We start from the raw sequence: 18,811 nt of genomic DNA, 5'->3' as shown, positions 1-18,811 counted from the left end.
TTCCTCCAGAATCTCCTCCGCAAGTTCCTCCAGGAGATCAGGAGATCTTCTGGGAATTACGCCAGAAGTTTCTTGTGTAATTCTTCCGGGAGTATCTCTGGAAATTCCTCCTGAAGTTCCTCTGGGAATTACGCCAGAAGTTTCTCTGGGAGTGTCTTTGAGAATTCCTTCAAGAGTTCCAATGGAAATTCCTCCAGAATGTCCTCCGCTAGCTCCACTTATAATACTTCCAGAAATTCCTTCACGAGTTTCTCTGAGCATTCTTCCAGGAGTTCCACTGGGAATTCCTCCAGGAGTTTCTCTGAGAATTCTTCCGGAAGTTCTTTTGGGAATATCTCCAGGAGGAGTTCCTCTGGAAATTCCTTTGGGAGTTACGGTAAAAGTATCTTGTGTAATTCTCCGGGAGTGTCTATGAGAATTCCTTCAGGAGTTCCTATGGGAATTTCTCCAGAATCTCCTCCGCTACTTCCACTTGAATACTTCCAGAAATTCCTTCAGGAGCATCTCTGAGAATTCTTTCGGAAGTTCCTATTGGGAATACCTCCGGAAGTTCTTCTGGGAATTCCTCCAGAAGCTCCTCCGGAAATTCCTCCAGGAATTCCTCTGGGAATTACACCAGAAGTTTCTCTGAGAATTCTTCCAGAAGTTCCTCTGGGAATACCTCCGGAAGTTCTTCTGGGAATACCTCCGGAAGATCTTCTGGGAATACCTCCAGGAGTTCCTCTGCAAATTCCTGTGGGAGTTACGCCAGAAGTTTCTTGTGTAATTCTCCAAGAGTTTTTATGGGAATTCCTTTAGGAGTTTCAATGGGAATTCCTCCACAATCTCTTCCGCTAGTTCCACTTGTCCGAACGAAAAACTCTGGGAAAACCACTCTTAAAGTATCTACCTACCATCACAAACAGTAGCACAGCACTAATGACCATCGTCGGCAGCTCGATCAGCAGCCTCCGGTTTATTCGAATCCGATTTTTAAATCTAAAGTTGATAAATTTACCGCATCCGCCATCGATGGATTTTACTTCAGTTCTGCCACCAGATTGATGCCGGCATCCACACGATCTCTGTAAATATAAAAGTATTTGCAATTCATTTTTTTTATAAACAAACAACACAAAACTTACCTGGCACGGCATTGGAAGAAGCGGATCCCAACCGCGCGGACCAAACGATTTGATTGCTTGGACAATTTTTTCCATCATTATTTTTTTTTTCAGCACCTCAGCAGTGCGGCTTGGTGCGGCTGCATACAAAAGCAAAACTGTCACAATTGAAATATACACGTACGAATACTATTGCAACAGCATAAAATCATAAAAATGGTTATGTATTTGCACTGCAACATAACTAACATCCCCTAACTAGTGTCTAACGTCGAACTGGTTGTTTGCTGGGAAGTAACATTCATAACTTACGCCATTCAACAACAGCTGTCACTGCTGTACGTGCAAAATCTCATGGATATAAATACGCAGCATCGCCACCTCTCGTTTGATAGTGTCAATATCGCATTTTATACCAGCAGGTGTACTAGTGTTGTTGAAATAATTTGAAAGGACCTCAAGCGGAATTTTAGCTAGAATGCCACTGGTCTTGTCCTATTGCAGTAATGTTCTGCTGCTGTCCGCTACGAGCGCTGCATGCGCCTAGCAGGAGCATTTTGTTTGCATTTCCAATATGTAAAAATAGCTGTAACATGTCTTCTGCCATTTGGTTCAAACCATGATTGGATACCCTACCCAGCATCAAATGTAGTCGTGCACACGTTTACGTGTGCATTACTCCATTTGATGCTGGGTACCTTGCGTGAACGCAGCGTACACGCAGCGAAAAAAACCGCTACGTGGACATCGGCCCTAAAGATAAAGGTGGTTGTTGCTGGAGAAATCCATTCGCGGGCGTGGATTCCACCTTCACCAAAGATGGATTTGTTGTCCAGTTGCCGGGAGAGTTTCACTCCTTTGATTGGACGTCCCTCGTAGATATTTCCTAAAGTAATGACGGTTATGAAGGAGTGCTTCTGAGTGAGGTCATCCATCCACGCATAAATTCTCGCTCAACTTTTGAAAAGGACCAAAGTAACATTTTTTTAATGAATTAATTTAAATAGCGCAATCAACAGAACAACATAAAAGCTATTGATTGCAGTATTCAAATTAATTCATGAAAAAAGTGTTACTTAGGTCCTTTTAAAAAGTTAAGCGAGAATTCTCGCTTAAGTTTTCAAAAGGACCTAAGTAACATTTTTTTCATGAATTTATTTGAATAGCGCAAACAACAGAAAAACATGAAAGCTTTAGATTGCAGTACTCAAATTAATTCATGAAAAAAATGTTACTTAGGTCCTTTTGAAAAATTAAGCGAGAATTGTTTCCAGGTGGGGTCAGAGGGTGCTGTTGTAGTGGGTTTGACATTTTTCGCTTCGGCATCGATTCTGCGCTTTAAACGTTGTATTCCTATACAAGAAAATTTATTTGGAATTGCAATACACTGTAAACCCAACAGTACTCTTTAAAGCGTAAAAACCACCTATAATTTTTCAATATATGAAACTGTCAAAATAATGAGTAATTATATTTTTTTCATAATGTGTATTTTGCTCCCATTCTCAAGTTCCATGTTTTTACTCATTAAAGAGTGAAAATCAAGTTAAAATTTATGAACAAACAAACCAAGATGCTGATGGTCGAAGAGGTAAGAGTTCTTGCTTTAATTACGATTATTTTTATTAAATATTCGTTAATTTATGTCTCTTCCAGCCCGACGATTGAGACGTTTATCAGCAAACAACAGATGCGTCTTCAGCAAACCTTTGGCACTGATTCCTGAGGCTGCCAGCTGCTGGTGTTCCAAACATTGAGAAATCGAAGACGGTGTCGGTTTCGAATCCAACAATGGTCCCAGGGGCAGCTGCTGGTAGTGTACCAGACAGCCGAAGACGATTGGCGGTCATGAGGAATACCCTCGATTCCGGCATGGGCTCCTGGTGCAGCTGCTCAAGGTGCTCTGCAGTTCGATGCACAATGCAGTCATAAATTGAAGTACCGATAGGAGTTACTCTGATCCGATTTTGCCGATAACAACAGATCCCGTGCTCCAGTATATTAGAATCTGCTAATACCGTCAACGGCACCGGTCTGATCATGCATAACAGTAGTTCCAATCAGGAGAGTACGTAGAGGTGAGAAAGTTTGGAGCCAACGGTGGAAAGAACAACTAATGATTTGTTTAAAGTTATGATGTGCATTTACGTTTATTGAATAAATAATATTATTTTTCTGCTTACTTTTATTAACATGTTTGTCGTTTAATAATAAGGATTAGTTTCAATATTTATATCCGGGAGAATTTAATTTTTGAATAATAAAGAGTGATTTTTACACATTTTCCAATAAAAGTTTTCTAAGATAACGGGTAAAAATCACTCGCTATGTAACAATATTGAAATACTGGCAACACAGTGAGATAGAAACAAATCCTTTGTATAGCTTTCAGTGTTAATCGAGCGTTCGTGCAATAAACAATCATAAGCACTATCATAAATCCGCGTGTTTTATTGGCACTATTCCGACACTTCTTACATGGTGTCAGAAGTGGTGTGTGGTGGTTGCCCACGAATTAATTGTCGTGAACTTCGCGAGTGATTAATAAAGTGTATTCCGTGTTAATTGCGGTTCACGCAAGCCTTGCGGCACATATCGATACGAGCGGCTTCGAGAAGCATCGAATTTTCATCGATACAGTATCCATAAAGTTCATCGATCCGATTCGAGAAGCATCGAAAGTTCATCGATCTAGTAAAGTGCGCGAAAAAGCTTCATCGGGACGATTGACTGTCAACTGCAAGAAAGTGATCGGTGTCGATGTCAGAAGTATGACAGAAGTAAACAAACGTTCGAACTAAAAAATTCAGTGGTCTATAGTGAAGAGGAAAATGGAGCAACGCCTGCCACAACCATTGGATTGTACGAATCTGGCCAAAGAATGGCCTAGATGGAAGCAGCAATTCTATATATACATGATAGCCAGCAACAAGAATGCCGAGGTGGAGAAAAACAAAATTGCCACGTTTTTGTGGCTCATTGGAGAACGCGGAGTGGAAATATACAACACACTTTTCCCGAATGACGGTGGTATTGATAGCATGTTCGGTGTTGCCGCTGCTGCTGGAGCTGTACCTGTTGCTGGAGCTGCACCTGCTGCTGGAGCTGTACCTGTACGCACGTTGGACGATGTAGTAACGGCATTCGATAATTATTGTCTCCCGCGGAAGAACGTTGCCATGGAGGCATTCAAGTTCAACATGATTGTCCAAAAAGAGAAGCAGTCTTTTGCGGATTTTGAAACAGCTCTTCGAACCCAGCTGGCTTATTGTGAATACGAATGTTCAGCGTGCAATGCTTCATATGCCGATCGGATGCTACGAGATCGCATCATAATTGGTGTTCAGGATAAAAAACTCCAATTAAAGCTACTGGATGGAAAAGACGAGCCACTGCGAAGTGTGGTAGAAACATGCAAGATTTTTGAAGCAGCCTCGGAAAATAAACAAATACTGGATAACAAAGCTCACCATGAGATGCACGTCGTCATCGAACAACCAGCGAATGGAATGAAGGAGGAGATAGCAGTTGTAAGGAGTGCGGCTTGTTTTAACTGCGGACAACACTTCAACGCCAAACATCGTCTCCATTGCCCAGCGAAGAATGTGAACTGTGACGCTTGTGGACGACGTGGTCACTTCAGGAGGTTTTGCAAGGCACCGAAGATGGAAGATGGAATGAACCGGAATGTTCGTAAGTTTGATGACAAACGTAAGCCAAATAGGGAGTCGGTGTACAGCAAATATACTCTATTACCAATATAGTCCACTCTGGCTGATTTGAGCAGACAACACAGTAGCGCCGCGGTGTCACAAAAGGCAAGCATTGTACTGCAGAGACATTCCGAGGGGTGCTTAAAAGTATGATTCAATGTGCAGTATAGAAATTCGAAATAATATGATAGAAAACATCCCATGACCTTATTTTTATAACTGAGTTGAAAATAAAATTTTGTAATACGTAATCCAAATTTGCAAATATTGTAAAATTAGTGTAATTTTTGCAACTAGCGCACCCTTTGGCTATCGTTTTCAGGCGTTAGCTGCCTTTTGTGACGCAAGATGGTGTGAATGTGCTGTCTCTTGCCTAATATATGGGGATTCCCAAAGTGGACTATATTGTTAATATACCATATTTGTGTACAGTCTCAATTGGCGTGAATCAGGTAAAGAAACTAAACGAGATTTGAATGCCAATGAAGATCATACAATCACATTTAGAGCTTCTCATTTACATTATAGAATGATTTCGAACTGTGGTATCGATAGGGTATCACGCGTCAGGTGGACAAAGCGTTATTTGATTGGAGATTATCCAGTGGACTTCAAACTGGACACAGGGGCGTATGTAAATTGTATTCCATTGATGTGTGTGAAACAATCAAAAGTTCCCTTCGTTCGTGATGCCTCTCTTCCCACAGTTGTAGATTACAGTTCTAATAAAGTTAACATACATGGTCGTATTTGTCTCCCTTGTTTCGATCCCGATCAAAAAATCACCCATAATGCGAAGTTCCTTGTTGTTGATGATTCATTTGAACCAATCCTAGGACTTGAAACGTGCGTAGCTTTCGGATTGGTTGAGCGTTTAAATACTGTCAAGTCTGTTTTGAAATTCCCCATAGATAAGACTGCTTTTATAGAACAGAATCTAAGTGTTTTTGAAGGACTAGGGAAATTCCCAGGAAAATGTTCTATTTCACTTAAAGAAAACTCAATACCCGTCCTTCATTACAAGAAACGAATCCCCATGAGCCTGCATGAGCGTCTGAAAGTTGAACTTAAGTCAATGGTTGAACAGGAAGTCATTTGTCCAGTAGATTACCCGACAGACTGGGTCAACAACATGCAAATAGTGGAGAAGCCCAACGGTTCCCTTAGGATCTGTCTTGATCCTAAGCCGCTGAATGCGTGTATAAAGAGAGAACATTTTTTGATTCCAAAAGCTGAAGACATTCTATGTCGCCTGAACGGTAAGCAAGTGTTCACGGTTTTGGATTTACGTAATGGTTTTTGGCAAATGGAACTTGACCAGAAAAGTTCCAATTTGACCACTTTCATGACCCCTTTCGGCCGTTTTCGATGGAATCGTGTTCCTTTTGGTATCAGTAGCGCGCCTGAGATGTTTCAAAAACGTATGGTTCAATTGTTCGGTGATATTCCTGGAGTTGAAATTTACTTTGATGACATGTTAATAGCCGGCAAAGACTTCGAGGAGCACGATCGGATTTTATCAATATTTCTCCAACGAGCTCGTGATAACAATATCCGATTTAATCCAACAAAAATTCAGTACCGAACTAATAAAGTGAAGTTCATGGGTCATATTGCAACGAATGGTTCAGTTGCACCTGATGTATCATACATTCAGGCAATTATTGACATGCCTAAGCCTGGCAATAAGTCGGACGTTCTACGAATTCTTGGATTGTTAAAGTATATTGGTAAATTTATCCCAAATCTTTCAAAACGCACTGCTAACCTTCGAAACCTGACCAGGAATGATGTTGAGTGGAACTGGACCATTGATCATGAGCGCGAGTTGAATGACCTACTAAGTTCCATAACTAAAACGCCCGTTTTGACGATATTTGATCCCGACTTGTTTATAATCATACAGACGGACAGTTCGAAAGATGGTCTGGGTAGCGTTATCATGCAAGATGGGAAACCAATTGCCTTTTCTTCTCGAACACTATCGAAAAGTGAACAAAAGTGGGCTCAAATTGAAAAAGAATTATTAGCCATCGTTTTTGCATGCGAGAGATTTCATCACTATCTTTATGGTCGTAGTTTTATTGTCCAATCCGATCACAAACCGTTAGAGTCACTTGTGAAACGGGATATAGATGAGGTCACTCCTCGACTCCAACGTATGTTTCTTCATCTGCTGAAATATCCGGGTATGCAGATCGTGTTCACTCCTGGAAAACACATGCTAGTCGCTGATTGCCTCTCCAGGGCTGCGCTACCGGACGATGCCGACTATAGCGAAGAGTTAAGTGGTGTTATTCATACGGTCTCGCAACAGGCTTGTTTGTCCTCAGATAACTACAATTATTACGTTGAAAAGCTTAACAGTGATGAACGATATCGTCATGTTGTTCATTACGTCAAAAATGGATGGCCGGCATATAACAAGCTTGATGACCTTGGTCAGCTCTTCTACAAACATCGAGATTTCTTGCATTATGAAAATGGATTGCTTTTCAAAGATCACCGTTTAGTTATTCCTACAGTAATGCAAAAGTGTATTTCTAACTGGCTACACGCGCCGCATTTGGGAATTGAAAAAACTCTATCCCGAGCCAGGTCACAATTCTTCTGGCCAGGTATGACGAACGACATAACTGAGCTTGTAAGAAGTTGTTCGGTTTGTGAAAAGTTCACTCGCAATTTACAAAAAGAACCAATGGTTCAAGCTCCTTTACCGGAATACCCTTTCCATCGTATTGGGATTGATTTGTACGAATATGCTGGACGTGACTACATTGCTGTGATTGATGCTTACTCTGGATACGTATTTTCAGAAAAGTTACGAGAAAAATCCGCTACACATGTGATTGAAGTTCTTGATCGCTTGTTTTGCTCATATGGTTATCCCACTCAGGTTCGCTGTGATAACGTTCCGTTCAATTCTTCTGCATTTGACTCTTTCGCTAATCGGTGTAACATTGAATTCAAGTTTTCTAGCCCTCGGTACCCTCAGAGCAATGGCTTGTCTGAGAAAGGTGTGTCAAAGTTAAAAATATTCTCAGGTTCCGAAGTTCCATGTTCGCAACCCAGCATTGCAAACTCTCCTGTCGGCACAATGCCATCAAGAGAACCAGTATTATCAGATAGTGAGTCTTCTGATCAATCATCGTATTATGATGCAGATCACAGCTTTGAAAGTGATCTTGAACTGGAACTACCAAGCCCCTTGATGCCCAGAAATAACGATGCCTTTAGGTACTCCTGTCCACCTGCGCGTGATAATTCAGATAGTATGTACAAGACCCGAAGTGGTCGAATTATCCGGCCACCATCTAGATACAATGATTAGGTACCCAAACCCATCCACAACATCCTTTCCTAAAATTATTGTATCTAGATGGTGGCCGGATAATTCGACCACTTCGGGTCTTGTACATCTGACATACAAGCAGTTTACCCATTAATGAGTAAACGCTGTTTACTCTTTTAATGAGTTGAACTATTTAACTTCATAGTGGGTACTTTTTCACCCATTAAAGAGTACTTTGGTGGCACAGTGTAGACTAACGCAAAATGAACTCCCCCAAGAAATTATGACGTTTGAGCGGGTCGCATAATGAACGCAAAATGAACTTTTGTTCGAGAAGACGACTCGCTCAAATGTCAAAATCCATCGGGTGAGTGAATTTCATGAACTCCTGCACAGGTCTATTCTCGTTGGGAACATGCCGTACACGGACATTTGGAAGTACCCATTACACTGTAAACCCGGCATTACTCATTAAAGAGTAAAATGGACCCATTTTTTGACGATATATGGGTATTTTAAAAAAAATGATAGTGGGTAATTTGTGTCCACTTTCAAGTTCAATGATTTTACCCATTAATGGGTGAAAAAATAGTTTGCGGCAAATCTACACAAGACTGCCGTCACGAAAAGCTAACTGAAGTTAAAGTGAGAATTATTTTAGCTCTGTTTGGTTTGTATGTTTTAATTTATATTATTTCTATTTATTTCAGCAAATGGAAATTTTTCAATCTTCGCGGACAGCTGATTGTCAGAAAAACGTTAGGTTTGCGGACAAATGTCGATGCCAGCTGAATTTGTGAAGCCTGTTCCCGTAGAAAGAATGCTCTGGCGGTGCGGTACTCTCGGCGGTACTGCCATTGAAATATGTGTATCATTTATTATTGGTAAAATAAAACGATTCTATTCAATGTAAATATTCGACTACTGTTTAATTGATTGAATTACAATTAAAGTAGATTTTATTATTAGCGATTTTTAAAATAATAAAGAGTGAATTTTACCCATTGTCAACAAAAATCTTTTTCCAATAATGGGTGCAATTTACTAGTTTTTTGACGTACAGGTTGTTTACCCATTAATGAGTAAACGTCGTTTACTCTTTTAATGAGTTGAACTATTTAACTTCATAATGGGTACTTTTTTACCCATTAAAGAGTACTTTGGCGGCACAGTGTAGAAGAGTCTAGAGTACCCATTTTTTAAATCAGTATGGAGATGTCAAAAATAAGCTTTTTCATTACAATATGAAATGGGTAGATTAACCGCAATATATGCATCCCCTTCCATCAATGATAATGCGTAAACATTACCCGTGAAATATTTGTTCATCGCAGCCATTATTTTTGGCAAAAGAGTTTGCTTTTGAAAAACCATCATCAAAATTACGAAAATTAGGCCACGTTCTTTGTCAGTGCGATCCGGAAATTGTTCCGGCCGGGAACCTGGACATCAAATGATTCGAGTGGTGGATCGAGTTATAAACTTCGTCACAGAGAACAGACATGGAAGCTCGAACAAAATTTCTTGCAAAACATGTGAAACAAACAAACCGAACCTCAACGCCATCGACGTCGACATTGCAACTCACAATCTCATTTTGACAACACGATGTCGCTGGTTTGCTCTTGCATACATAACGATACTAGCGCACAGTGGCAGTTTTTGATGACGCTAGCGCTAATTCTGCACGTGATAACGGCGACATTCCAAAGTTATTTCAAAAGGAGCAGTGAAAACACAACATTGCGAATGCAGCTTCAACGTCTGTTCTCTGTGACTTCGTTGAGCAGAGGGTAAGTTTTTGCATTCGCAATACAAAATAAATGTGTCTATGGGATTTCTCTGGTTTATTACAGTGCAATACAGATGTGTCCTGAACTTGGTCATGAATTTGTGCAAACATGAACACAATGCTCTCGAAATAATGTTCCATGAATTTGTTCCACAAGAGAAAATATGCCCTTGTCAGACGAAGATGAACTGAGATTGTTTCCCGTCGGCTGAATTGGAAATAAAATTTAAGCAAAATGATTCTAAAAGCAACAATAAATTAAATAACTTATTGTTGGTGTTCTTTATTCACTTATACACATTCTATATGAACTTTTTTAAATACACACATTATTTATATAACATAACCTCAAATCTGCAAAAATAAAAAATGGGGCTACCCATTTCGCCAATAAAATTCAGGAGCAAAAATAACCCATTATTTGAAGTTTAATGGGAATACCCATTAATGAGTAAATCGAGTTTACTCATTTAATGAGTTATGCCGCTTTTCTTCAAAATGGGTACGAAAATACCCATTAATGTGTACTTGAAAGCTTCCGTGTAGACGCTTACCAACACTCGCCCCTTAACCAAAAACCGATCCAGAAAATGGTCAAAGTCGGCAACCTTGTTGGCATAAATTCTCGCTTTATTTTTTCAAAAGGACCAAAATAACATTTTTTTATGAATTAATTTGAATAGGGCAATCAACAGAACAACATGAAAGCTATTGATTGCAGTACATATTCAAATTAATTCATGAAAAAAATGTCATTTAGGTCCTTTTGAAAAGTTAAGCGAGAATTGTTTCCACGTGGAAATAGCTATTCCAGTCGAACTCAGAGGGTGCTGCTGTAGTGGGTTTGACATTTTTCGCTTCGGCATCGATTCTGCGCTTTAAACGTTGTAATCCTACAAGAAAATTTATTTGGAATTGCAATTCTCGTTGGGAACATGCCGTAGACGCTTACCAACACTCGCCCCTTAACCAGAAACCGATCCAGAAAATGGTTAAAGTCGGCAACCTTGTTGGCAGCGACCATGATGGTCAGCTGCTGCCCCGGCTGTCGAGCATGACCGTAGAATGTGCAACTATCGCTTTTGGCTTCCAGGTCTTGGAAAAGTTGCACGTGCCGGTCGGTTTCCAGTTGGACGCGATACAACCGGTCGTGGTTGTAGCAGGCACGGTTTTCAATTTCGGCGACATCGGAAGAAGCGTTGATGTTCGAAGGGAGAATAAGTAAAATGATTCCAATTTGAATAAATTAAAGGTACGATGTTTGCCTATCGGTCGCCATGCTGATACTGCTTCGGGTCCGTTCTTCTTCTGAATAGATGGATGATAGACGGTGAAGTTTTCGACGGGTTATCAATTTCAATGCAAATGAAAGAAAACAGATGGGATTCTCTTATGAGCTTACTGCTTTGTAGGTTGGTTGCCGCTAATAACTTATTGAATGATATGCAGTGCCGGCAATAAAATCTCTTGCGTCTTGAATGAGGTTGAATTGATAAAATTATTTGGTGAAAGGGATTACGAAGTTGATTTATTTCGTATGAGCAGGACATCGATTAGTTTTTGCAACAAAGAAATATGGTTGAAGGCTTAAAATGAAATTTTCAGACAATTTTCGTCTTTCAGAAAGTTAAATAGGTGCAATGACAATGACAATTGCTTGAAAAATGTGTAGAAGGTCCATATTTTTTACCGTTACTGTAATCAGCTGCACTGTTTATATTTGGATGAACACGCCTGAACTGTAGTGGTGAAAAATTTAAAATCAGACAATCTTGTTCGAAAGATAATAACCTCACTCAAGAAGCAAAAGATTTGAATACCTGCATATCATTCAGTAAGTTATTATTAGTGCCAACCAACCTACCAATTAGTAAACTCAAAAGATAAGATAATCCCAACTGTCCACTTTTATTTGCATTGAAATTGATAGCCCGTCGATAGATAACTTCACCGTATATCATCCAACTATTCACGAGAAGAACGGACCCGAATCAGTATCAGCAAATATCGTACCTTCAATTAATTCAAATTGCAATCATTTTACTTATTCTCCCTTCGAACATCAACGCTTCTTATGATGTCGTCGAAATAGAGAACCGTGCCCGCTACGACCACTACCGATTGTATCGCGTCCAACTGGAAACCGACCGGCACGTGCAACTTTTCCAAGACCTGGAAGCCAAAAGCGATAGTTCCACATTCTACGGCCATGCTCGACAGCCGGGGCAACAGCTGACCATCATGGTCGCTGCCAACAAGGTTTCCGACTTTGACGATTTTCTGAATCGGTTTCTGGTTAAGGGACAAGTGTTGGTAAGCATTTACGGCGTGTCCCAATTAGAATAGCAATTCCAATTAAAATTTCTTGTAGGAATACAACGTTTAAAGCGCAGAATCGATGCAGAAGCGAAAAATGTCAAACTTAGGGATATAGCGCAGCTGTCAACCCCATACAGATGCACCGTAGTAAACATGAATTTGACACTTTTGGAAATTCTGACAGTTTTGGGCATTCTGACATTTTCGGTTTGTGCACGCTTAATTCAGTTGACCTTTTTCCATGAGTTTCAACTGGGTTAACTCCTGTAAACGACTCATTTTTTTGGCGTGCACATGAGTGCACTACACGATTCAGAGGAATAAATCATTTTTAAGTTATAAATCTGTGTAAGTCAACGAATAAAAGAGTAAACATATCTAGGTATGTATTTCATGTTTGATACGGTGATTTTGACTTTTGCTATACCCCTGGTCAAACCCACTACAGCAGCACCCTCTGAGTTCGACTGGAATAACTATTTCCACCTGGAAACAATTTATGCATGAATGGAAGACCTCGCTCAGAAGCACTCCTCCATAACTGTCATCACTTTAGGAAAAAGCTACGAGGGACGTCCAATCAAAGGAGTGAAACTCTCCTGGCAACCGGTAATAAAGCCATGTTGAAGGTGGAATCCACGCCCGCGAATGGATCTCTCCGGCAACTGCCACCTTCATCCTCAACCATCTCATCACCTCAACTGATCCTAAAATTGCCGAACTCGCCACCAAGTACGATTGGTTCTTCTTCCCAACCGTCAACCCGGATGGCTACAAATTCTCCTTCGAGGGTGATCGCCTTTGGCGCAAGAATCGCCAACCGTACGGCATTTGCCGCGGCGTAAATTTGAACCGGAACTTTTCCAGCAACTGGGGTGGGATCGGTTCCAGTGAGGACCCGTGCAGCTACGACTGGAACCAGAAGCCAAGGCGCTGGCTGATTTCATTCTGAACAACGCACAGAAGGAACGCATCCGGACCTACATCGCACTGCACTCGTACTCGCAGCTACTGATGTTCCCGTTCGGGCTTATGTCAGAAAAAGTTAGAAACTACGAGCACCGGCAGTCTAACACGGATAAAGCGATTGCTGCGCTAACAGCCGTTCATAGGACATGGTTCCAGGGTGGCAGCAAGAACGAGACGATCTATCCTTCGAGCGGAGGAAGCATTGACTGGGCATATCAGGAGGCAAAGATTCCGATTTCGCTGACGTTCGAGTTGCGAGGGCCTCCGGACTCGACGGACATGTTCATACTGCCGGCTTCGCGCCTGCTTCCCTCTGCACGACTGGTATCAAGAATGATGATGCCGCGTGCACCCCAAATTGACCTCTCTGCGATAGGGTCTATTCGCCAACACACAGAGGGACTTGCCGACGCGGTGCCTACGCCTGCCCCAGCCTTGACGAGGACCCCTTTCCGTTCTCGAGCTCGGAGCCCGCCCGGTTGACCGACGCCGCGAAAGCGACGATACCATGTTGTTCTTCGCGCGGCCACTTGTTCGATAGAAGAATCGAGTTCGACCACAGGGCATGACCACCGGTATGACCCATGAAGCCGACTCCGAACCCTTGGACCACCTCTTTTTTGCACCTGAACTAGCCATCCTTGAGTCCACGCGCCACCTTCTGTGTAGCTCCGAAACGATTTGGGCGATAGCCGATAAAACGGCGTTCCAGCCAACTTCATCTTTACACATCCTCCGAACTAGGTTGTCCGGGGTAGTGTCCAGACCACATGTGGCAAGCATGTGGTCACGCATTGCGCGAAAACGTGGGCACACGAGCTATACGTGTTCCGCCGTTTCCTCTAAACCTGCGCACACCAAACACTCGGGCGAGGCCGAGCAAGAATTTGTAGCACGCTTAAACGCCGGGCACATCGAACCCCCCATGGGGTGCTTGCTGTTCACAGCTTTGCTGGAACAAATCAAACAATTGGGAGGGTTCGTGCAGCATTGTGCCTTATGTCCCTCCAATCCGCAGCGTCGACAGAGCTTGCTTCTATCAGGGCCTTTGCAGCCCCATTGCTTGTGCCCACAAGGCACACCGACCATCCCACCTTGACGCTCCTTTACTTGACTACCTTGGATGCGTCCGCTGCAGATAGCCGAACCAATGCTACCTGCGTGCCTGTCAGACCTTTCCGTAGCCGAATGGCTGCGGTGGGTGTCTCCACTTCACACGAAGACGTGAACGAAGACCAGGTACGAAATGGGATGGATAGAGGAATGTGAATGGTATAAAAGGATGGAAAGCCCACGTGTAGCTCTCTTGTCTTTTGTGATCCAGACCGGAGGAGTGAAGTGTGGTGTAAAGAACAATTCCACGGTCCAAGTCGTACCCCGCGAGTGCCCATACTATCCCGACTGAACCGTTTTGCTCCCACTCGAGCTAGAAAATACTCGCGAAGTGAATGTGCACGTGGTGCTGCTCCCCGGGCACTTACGTGAAACGCAGGCCCTACGTTACACGGGCCGAGTGCCGCCGAATCCCTATAAGTGACCAAGTGGTACAATCCGCCGGCTGTGTCCATCCCGGCGCCGTAATCTGCAGCGATTCCCGTCCCGGTTTCCCATCATCGTGTCGACCAATGAGCATCACATCGGCCGCAATGAGTTCAGTGCAAGCAAGTATTAAGAAAATTGTAAATTTATCCCGAAAGAATTCAAGAAAGTTAGAATAAATTGTTGAAAAAGCATGTTTTCTAGCTGTGTAGTGTAATTTATTTGATCTCATATTATGTATAGTGCTGATTCGTATTTCATTGTTCGTCGACTAAGGTAAGTGGTTTGAAAGTCCACCTAAAAGTGCGAAATTTCTCTGATAAGCAATAAAACGACCCTGAAAAGTGCGGGTTGCAGATTTTTTTGTCTGGTACCTGAACCCCCTATGGAGCAGTGGTCCTCATCGACCAGGAGTTACCAAGACGTCAAGGATCTGCAACCCAAACCCACGAACAAAGTCTTTAACTATCATGTCCAACGGATCGGCGGTGCGTAGGCTTATAGCGGGTGTAGCATTGTCTATTATCCGATACGGTGTACCACTTGTGCCAGCATGGTCCAAAGCACTAGAGTTTGGGTGCAATGTTAAGAAATAAATCAGGGTTCACCGGCTAATGTGTCTGCGGGTTGCAAGCGCATACCGCACCATACCGTGCGTCATTGCTGGGATGATGCTGATAGACATACTTCTGGAGGAAGATGTGGAGTGCTTCAACGACAGGGACTCGGTGCAACTGCGACGTGTCAAGAGAGCAGCTTCGTTGCTCAAATGGCAAAGAGCATGGGACACTACAGTCAAAGGTCGTTGGACCAACAGACTGATTCCGCAGGTATCGAATTGGATTAGTAGGAAGCATGATCAGGTCAACTTCCACCTATCACAGGTGTTGTCTGAACATGGCTGCTTTAAAAAGTTACTGCATAGGTTCGGGTTCGCACATTCTGCGGAGTGCCCGGAATGTGTAAGTGAGGTATAATGGGCGGAGCATGTGATTTATGCATGCTCGCGATTCGACGTTGAACGCAATGCTATGCTGTTTGTCAGCGGCATGGATACAACCCCGCACAACCTCGTTGAGAAGATGTGCCGGGAAGAGGTGATATGGAATGCGGTGAACACAGCATCTCAACAGATTATGTCGAAACTGCAGCGATGGTAGCGTCTTGAACAAAACCAGCAGCTGCAGTAGAGACTCCTGTGATGCAGTGAACACCATGCTCACCCCGACAACAAAAACGTCGCGGTGATATCCGTATGTAGATATAGAGGTCATTGCAGTTCCCGCACGGTGTTTGTTGTCGAGGTGCTCGTCTCCTATACGCTAGTTTATGATACAGACGGGTGTTGAGATTACTACCCTTGAAGTCGATGTTGTGTTATAACGTCGAGTGCGTTAACATAGGCGTGATCGTTATCAATAGTCTCCCCCTGATGTATTTCTTTATTTGCTTGCCGGGGGATACGGACTGGCGAAAGGGTTTTAGTTTAAGTGAGCCCATCCCACACTACCTGAGTTAACCTCCTCAGTTGTCTGTTTGCAGATTTCCGTTTACCCTTGCTAAAAAACACGGACTGATAGACATTTGCTCAGCTCGTCGAGCTGAGTCGATTGGAATATAACAATATGGGTCTACGAGCCTTCTGTAAGAAGTTCTTTGGTGGAGTGAAATGATAGCCTTTCGGTACAACTTTGTTGTACGAGAAAGGCAAAAATGCAAAACACTTGTATTTTTACCAAATAACAATCTGAAACAATCCGCAAATCAATCATAATAACCCAATTGATCGGCTTTCTCCACAATGGCGACGAATGCAGCCAAGGTTTCTTCGCCCAGCGGCGATATCTGCTCCGCCGGCAGTATAAACATGTCCGTCGAGTCAGGAGGAATTCGCAGCTCGAACGTCAGAGAAATTAGAATCTTTGCTTCCTGATAGGCCCAGTCAATGCTTATACTTGCTCGTACTTGCTTCCACCTTGGAAACGGGTCACACGAACGGCAGTTAGCGCGGCATGTTTTATCTGTAATGGACTGCAGGTGCTCATAGTTTCTAACTTTTTCTGACATAAGCCCGAACGGGAACATCAGTAGCTGCGAGTACGAGTGCAGTGCGATTTAGGTCCGGATGCGTTCCTTCTGAGCGTTGTTCAAAATAAAATCAGCCAGCGCTTTTGGCTTCCGGTTCTAGTCGTAGCTGCACGGTTCCTCACTGGAACCGATCCCACCCCCCGCAGTTGCTGGCAAAGTTGGCGATTCTTGCGCCAAAGGCGATCACCCTCGAAGGAGAATTTTTAGCCATCCGGATTGATGGTTGGAAAGAAGAACCAATCGTATTTGGTAGCAAGTTCGGCAATTTTAGGATCAGTTGAGGTGATGAGCTTGTTAAAGATGAAGGTGGCAGTTGTGGGAGAGATCCATTCGCTTTATTGTCCGGTTGTCGGGAGAGTTTCACTCCCTTGATTCGACGTCATTCGTAGGTGTTTCCTAAAGTTATGACGGTTATGAAGGAGTGCTTCTGAGCGAGGTCATCCATCCATGCATAAATTGTTTCCAGGTGGAAATAGTTATTCCAGTCGAACTCAGAGGGTGCTGCTGTAGTGGGTTTGACATTTTCGCTTCGGCATCGATTCTGCTTTGAACGTTGTATTTCTACAAGAAAATTGTATTGGAATTGCATTTCTAACTGGGAATATACGGTCAAGGCTTACCAACACTCGCCCAAGATTTTTTTATGTACAGGTTATCCGACTTCGTCAGTAGATGGGAATAACCAACGCGGGGGGGAAACATACATTTTCAGTGCAAAACGTAAACAAACGAGCATAAATTCCATACAAAAATCCAAGATGGCTGAGTTGGGGATATTGACAAGTCGGATAACCTGTACTTAAAAAAATCTTGCACTCGCCCTTTTAACCAGAAACCGATCCAAGAAATCTTCAAAGTCGGCAACCTTGTTAGCAGCGACCATGATGGCGATACAACGTTCTCTATTTCGACGCAATCGGAAGATGCGTTTATGTTCGAAGGAAGAATGTAAAATGATTCCAATTTGATCAAATTGAAGGTACGGGTACGATGTTTGCCTACCGGTCACCATGCTGATACTGCTTCGGGTCCGTTCTTATCGTGAAAAGTTGGATGATGTACGGTGAAGTTATCTATCGACGGGTTATCAATTTCAATGCAAATGAAGAAAGTAGACATATGGGATTCTCTTATCTTTTGAGCTTACTGCTTTGTACGTTAGTTGGGGATAATAACTTACTGAATGATTTACAGGTAATCAAATCTCTTGCGTCTTGAATGAGGTTATTCTCTTGCAAACAAGATTGTCTAATTTTACATTTTTCACCACTGCAGATACACTCAGGCAAATGAACATAAGAAATACATAAGGCAGAAATTATAAATCTACAAGATTATTGAAAATCGTTGAAACATAAGTCTCTTATGTTTTTCATCCTGAGCTCTTCATATTTCATTATTGGGACGTATGTCGTTCATTACTTGCGTGTAACGAATTTCATAAGACACATTTCATGTTTTGTTCAAAGTTGATTTGAAGGAAATCATAAGGCATTTTATGAAACACATCATGTTCATTTTAAGTTACCCTAATTGGAAGGAAGAGCTTCAGCCAAGAGAATTATGATCTCACAAATTGTAAAGTTCTTCAAGTCGTGCGGTTGAATTTTTCATCGAGGGAGTCTGAAGAGAATATTAAGTTGAAGATTCCTCAAGTGTCAACTGTGAATAATAAGTGTTTAACAGCAACAGCAAATGTTTAATTTCGCTAGCAATTGCAAGTGAACAGTTTAATTCGAATGAGTTGAGCAACTTTTTTTTTCTAGATTCGAAGACATTATATAATGCGTTCGACACCACTTGTTACTCCCTCGATGTCCTCAATTCAACCGAAAAACGATTTGGAAATTACATGTATGCGTAATCATGAATGAATCAAACATTTTAATTATTTTCTGCCATTAAGCACATGGTCATTATTCGAGAAAATTTTCAATATGCAAAATTAGAAACTCATAATGCGGCATTATGAATCGAATAATATGTAGGAAAACGG

The 18,811-nt window shown here is 42.2% G+C and overlaps 1 protein-coding gene and 2 pseudogenes across 1 annotated transcript; 2 read left to right on the top strand and 1 right to left on the bottom strand.

Annotated features, from left to right (window-relative positions):
- Positions 1 to 3,618: 3,618 nt before the first annotated feature.
- On the top strand, positions 3,619 to 8,920 carry LOC134214566 (uncharacterized). The gene is made up of 2 exons (XM_062693914.1): positions 3,619 to 4,796; positions 8,819 to 8,920. Exons 1-2 carry the CDS (start codon positions 3,935 to 3,937, stop codon positions 8,851 to 8,853), a joined length of 897 nt encoding a protein of 298 aa, XP_062549898.1. The 5' UTR covers positions 3,619 to 3,934; the 3' UTR covers positions 8,854 to 8,920.
- Positions 8,921 to 10,954: 2,034 nt separating this feature from the next.
- LOC134207350 (zinc carboxypeptidase-like) overlaps positions 10,955 to 18,811 on the top strand; it is a 28,738-nt pseudogene continuing 20,881 nt past the window's right edge.
- On the bottom strand, positions 14,443 to 17,698 carry LOC134219087 (zinc carboxypeptidase A 1-like; annotated as a pseudogene).

The sequence above is a fragment of the Armigeres subalbatus genome, chromosome 1 (assembly GCF_024139115.2).
Source record: "Armigeres subalbatus isolate Guangzhou_Male chromosome 1, GZ_Asu_2, whole genome shotgun sequence".
NCBI lineage: Eukaryota > Metazoa > Arthropoda > Insecta > Diptera > Culicidae > Armigeres > Armigeres subalbatus.
This window is presented reverse-complemented; position numbering and strand designations above follow the sequence as displayed.

Bases quoted from the DNA above. Each gene is read 5' to 3' on its own strand.
- LOC134214566 (XM_062693914.1), top strand. From the start codon at position 3,935: ATGGAGCAACGCCTGCCACAACCATTGGATTGTACGAATCTGGCCAAA. The intron at 4,797-8,818 runs GTAAGTTTGATG...TATTTATTTCAG, and splicing joins TGGAATGAACCGGAATGTTC to CAAATGGAAATTTTTCAATC.